This window comes from Octopus sinensis, unplaced genomic scaffold, assembly GCF_006345805.1.
Source record: "Octopus sinensis unplaced genomic scaffold, ASM634580v1 Contig19491, whole genome shotgun sequence".
NCBI lineage: Eukaryota > Metazoa > Mollusca > Cephalopoda > Octopoda > Octopodidae > Octopus > Octopus sinensis.
Window position 1 is genome coordinate 13,418 of NW_021836343.1, and position 5,201 is coordinate 18,618.

Consider the following 5,201-nt stretch of genomic DNA (forward strand, 5'->3'; position numbering starts at 1 on the left):
AAGAGCCAAGCAAGTTGTACAATGAGATCGCACAACGTGTTTATACACCGACGCACAGTAATGACGCCAAGCATGTAATGAATAAAGGGGATTATGCGCTGAGGATCTTTAAAAGGTCAATGGACCGAGCTGAGGGAACACCTTTCGGCGCCAGACTCTGAAGGCTGTATCCGTGGTTCCAGATCGTCGTAATAGGAAAAAGGCTCACTTATCTGTACCCCGTCCAAACGATCGGAGAAAAGGATTGTAATTTCTACAACCTGATCCGATCATTCAGTGATCGGGCCCTCGAAGATGTCGATTTATTCCTCGAAAAACGTACGCGAGAAGAATACATCTCGTGGCAGCAAAACTGTATAAGTCACGTCCCTAATGATTCTAACATTGATTTAGCCAAGGTCATACAGGATGTTAAAAAACTATACAAGAATTATTCACGAGTTAGCGTGCGTCATGTGGTTCACCGTTTCTGGTGGCGTCAGATACAATCTTAATTTGTATCCAAAAATAACCATTAGTCAAAATCCATCCAGCGGACCTCCCCCTGGACAGCACTCCCTCCAAGTTAGTGCACTTTCCTGGTGGCGACTCATCATTTCCGGAGATGTTGAGCAAAATCCTGGACCTAGAAAGAACCTCAATATACTGAGCCTGAATATCAACGGAGTTAGAGGCAAGGCCAAAGAACTAAAACTTTATCTGGAGAGGAAAGATATTGACGTCTGTCTTTTACAAGAAACGAAGCTTTCGAAAAACTGGCAAAACTCCCAATTTCACCTGGCTTCAAAGTGCTAAGAGTGTATCGCCCATCGAGGCACGGCGGAGGCTTATTGACCCTTGTCAGGAAGGAAATCATCTTCTAACAAAAACCACTCCAAATTCAAGAAACTGGATAAAGAATGTAATACAGAATTTCTCGCCATCTCCTTTAAACTTCTCTTGGACAAATTATTATTGGAAACATCTATATTCCGCCTCCCGGCTCCTGTGCCAAAGAATTTACAGTGGATTTGTCTGAACTTGACAAGGTGGAAAGTCTGCTGGTCTCTGGCGATTTTAATGCCAAACACCCCTCATGGTATTGGAAGCAACCTCCAGATAAGAGGGGGAACCTAATAATTTCTCACCTGGAAAATCTGTGTGTTGCAAACGACCCAAGAATGAACACTCGAACCCCTTATAACGAGAAAAATTCACTCACTTCACCCGATATTACTATTTGCTCACCACGACTGGCACCTCTTGTTCATTGGTCCGTTAATTTTGACTTGGGGAGCGATCACAACCCTATTCTTATCAAAATCAATTGCACCCCAGAGACCCGGTCAAAGCATGCAATATTTCACGATCACGCTAATGCCGACTGGACAGGATATAGCAAATATGTTGATTCATCCCTATGGAACTTTCATCCTCAGAATTTCAACTCCCTCGACACGGCAGTCAACTACTTTAACAAAGTTATTCTAAAGGGGAGAGATCTATTTGTAAAGAAAGGAGTCCTGAAACTCACGAAAAGAAATACGGACGCTAAAAAAGTCAAACTAATAAAAGAAAGAAATCGCCTCAAACACAGTACACATCTGACGAAACTTACAACGAGAAGGATTCGGGAATTGAACATGGAGAATTCTAGAAGAATGGTGATGACTTTGATTTGCCCCCTCCTCCCAGAAGTCAGTTTTCCAACATGGATTCAAAGAGGGGCGATCAACTGTCACACACCTAAATGCTTTAATGAAGTTTATATCAGACGGTCTAAACAAAAACCTAAACAGGAAAAATCCATTGTCTGTTCGATCGACATAAAGAAGGCTTTCGATTCGGTGCCAAGGAAAATACTCACACAAAAGATCTATTCCCCAAATATTGATACGAATCTAAAACTATGGTTTGGGAATTTCCTGAGCGGACGTCGGGGAAGGGCTTGCTGTGGAAACAGATCTTCCATATCGAGACTATTACCAAATGGGGTGCCTCAGGGTACTCCACTATCTCCACTTTTATTCAATCTCATGATGAACGACATACCACAGCCAGAAGGGGACAACAATCTGTTATTATTATATGCGGACGATATTATCGTCGCATCAAGGGATGTGAGCATAATAAAAGCAACGGATATAATACAGGATAACCTCAACAATCTGATTTCATGGCTATATAACAGGGGTCGGCAGGATTTTTTGTCTTCGCGGGCCAAAATTTTATTTTTGTATGCGATCCGGGCAAACGAGAAAAAATCCTTATCGATCTCAAAAATAAGGCAACGCTTGCACATTGCGATCTTTCTTTATCAAGTTTTTTTTGCAACTTTCTTACGAAATAAAAATTTATCAGTTAAAAATGATTATAAAGAAGTGAATTTATTTTTCATTAATCTGACTAGTTGCTAAACGTAATATATCGTTAAGATGTGAATTGGTAATCCTCGTTCTCAGACAATTTTTTACATTATTCATTTTAGAGCAGGGGTGCGCAAGTGCGGCCGCATGCGGCCGAGAGTCGATGAATGTGCGGCCGTGGGCACAATTAGGTCATCGAGCAACTAATCTTAAATATAATGCTCATAGTGTTAATTAATCAAGAAAAACCCTAAATAATAATTAAAAATATTCATATTGAATAAAATTCTATTTTTATATAATGGTTAGCCTTTATTAAAAGTAATTATCATAAACGGCTTAATTTATTTATGTCATTACCTGTTAAAAGACGACGTGCTTTGAATGTAGAAAAAAGAAAATTTAATATCAACTTGGAAAGTGAATACTTCGTAGTCGAAACAGACAACAATAGCATGCAATGCTTATTGTGCCATGAGATTGTGAAAACTATAAAACGGGACAATGCTAAACAACATTTTCAAAGACATCTAGACCACCTAGTTGTCAAGTCCATATATCAATAATTTGAATATATCTTTGCAAGGTAAGGACCAAACAATTTGTCGAATGTATAAAAAAATTAACGATTTTATGGATACATGCCGCCTACTGAAGATTCACATAGAAAAAAATGAATTATTTCATTTTCAAAAAGTCAAAAATCTCATTGATGACAAAATAATTAATTATGACGATCTTACACCAAATACATTTAATACTATATTCGATTATATTTTAAAACAATTTGAAGAGCGATTTAACGAATTAAAAAAAATTGAACTCAAACTTCAATTAACTGCAGCACCACCACACTGTTTCGATTGAGAATGCGCCATTGGAATTTCAAATTGAATTATTGAAATTAAAAAATGATTTAATTTTGCAATGATTTAATCAGCGACAGATTATCCAAATTTACGTGAAATGGCAAGAAATATTCTCGTTTTATTCGGATGCACATATTTATGTGAGTCTACATTTTCCAAAATGAAATATTTAAAAAGTCAATATAGATATCGGATAACGGATGCAAACTTAGAGTCATGTTTGCGCATAATGATATCTACCCTACCAGTGGATTTCAATAAGTTCGCAAAAAATACCAAAGATCCTGGCCGTCATTAGAATAACTTGTATAATACATTTCTTTTAATTAATTTTCCTTCTTTCTTATCTTTTGTCTATGAAATAATTATTTATTTTAATAATATGATGTCCCTGATGAACGAGAGCATTTCCTGTCCAAGAACTCATTCGGTCTCGATGACAATGGGCAACTTATGCGGTCATTTTTAATAATTAAAAAAATTACTATATTAATATCGAAAAAATAATGCAGAAAATGGCGGCCGTGGAAGAGAAGGAAAAAAACATGCTATGCGGCCGCAAACCCAAAAAGCTTGCGCACCCCTGTTTTAGAGAATAACTGTTCACATAAAAATGTGCTTCCAAATATACAAGCCATTTTCATAGCATTGTCGGTTAATTGTGGATATTTTCTGACACATACAAAATTTTTGTAGAAGCTCAAAATATCCATTTCAGAAAAATATTTTGATTTAAGTGTACTGTCGCATTGAATTTCAAGTAATTCCCTTTGATAACACCCTAGAGGAATTCACATAGGCTACAAGAACATAAACCTGAGCTCCGGAGAGCAAGGTACGGCTTGTAGAAGAGGCTAGTTCCAGTGCCACATGTTGACGCCTGTTTCCAGGGTATGTGACAGCAGTTGTAGCCATCAACTACGTACCGATCCTGCTTTAACTTTGTTTCGTTGACCACCAGGATGTCCGCACTAGTGGTGGCCAACATCCTCCGAATCGCGTCTCCTTTGCCTGACAAGGAGCGCGCGTTCACCGATATGATGTTGAGCATCATATCGGCTCCTCGCCAAGGATCTTCTTGGCCTCGACATAGTTGCGGCGTAGCATATCCGCTACACTGCACTTCATCTCCCTACAAAGTGTTATCAGGCGTATACATAACTCCACCGCAGGACTTACACTGTCCTGCGGCACACGCTCGCAAGGGGGTGAGTGCAATGGCATCTCCACGTATGGAGGAAGCCTTTTCGCCCCCAGGTTTTGCTGGGCGGTGTCACCTGTAGCCGACTCGGAGGGCATCGCAGGCTTCGGCATCCGAGCTGACTCGGATGCTTTCACCCGCTTTGTCGGCGACGGCGGTACCGACCCGCTAGCAATGTGGCTCGCAGGCTTCGCCACCCAAGCGGACTTGGGAGGTTTGGCCTGCTTTGCCTGTTTGCCAGGTTGTGGAGCGGGGGCCGCGACGCTGGGGGTGCGGTGGCTTGCAGGCATCACAGGCTTCGCCACGCAAGCGGACTTGGGAGGTTTGGCCTGCTTTGCTTGTTTGCCAGGTTTTGGCGCTGGGGCCGCGACGCAAGGGGTGCGGTGGCTTGCAGGCTTCACAGGCCTCGCCACCCAAGCGGACTTGGGAGGTTTCTTCAAAACAGAAGAAAAAATGTAAGCTATACGGTCCATCGTGCGACTTTTGTTCTCCTCAATGTACGCAATAATGCGACGTTTTTCATTACACGACAATCTTGTGAACTTACGCATGATGAATTTAGCGTGGTTGAAATATTTTATATAAAAAATAGTTTAACCAAAAAAAATTTTTTTAAATTAATGGCGAGATTTAGAAAATGACGAGCAATTATTATTAGAACCAAGATCACCGTCCAAAGCATAAAACTAATTAATCAGGTGATCCCGGGTTCTCTGAGGAGGGTCCTCAACCTTGCCCGGTGCTCCTCCCTTGTCCCGGCACAATTTCTGTGAGGGCGCGGTGGTG

At 40.7% G+C, this 5,201-nt stretch overlaps 1 protein-coding gene across 1 annotated transcript; it reads right to left on the reverse strand.

The window, feature by feature from the left end:
* Positions 1 to 4,264: 4,264 nt before the first annotated feature.
* Positions 4,265 to 4,966, reverse strand: LOC115232145 (uncharacterized protein DKFZp434B061-like). Its single transcript, XM_029801994.1, has one exon. The coding sequence runs from the start codon at positions 4,964 to 4,966 to the stop codon at positions 4,265 to 4,267; it is 702 nt and encodes a 233-aa protein (XP_029657854.1).
* Positions 4,967 to 5,201: the final 235 nt, after the last annotated feature.

Excerpts from the sequence above, each read along its gene's own strand:
- LOC115232145 (XM_029801994.1), bottom strand. The coding sequence starts at position 4,966 with ATGCGTAAGTTCACAAGATTGTCGTGTAATGAAAAACGTCGCATTATT.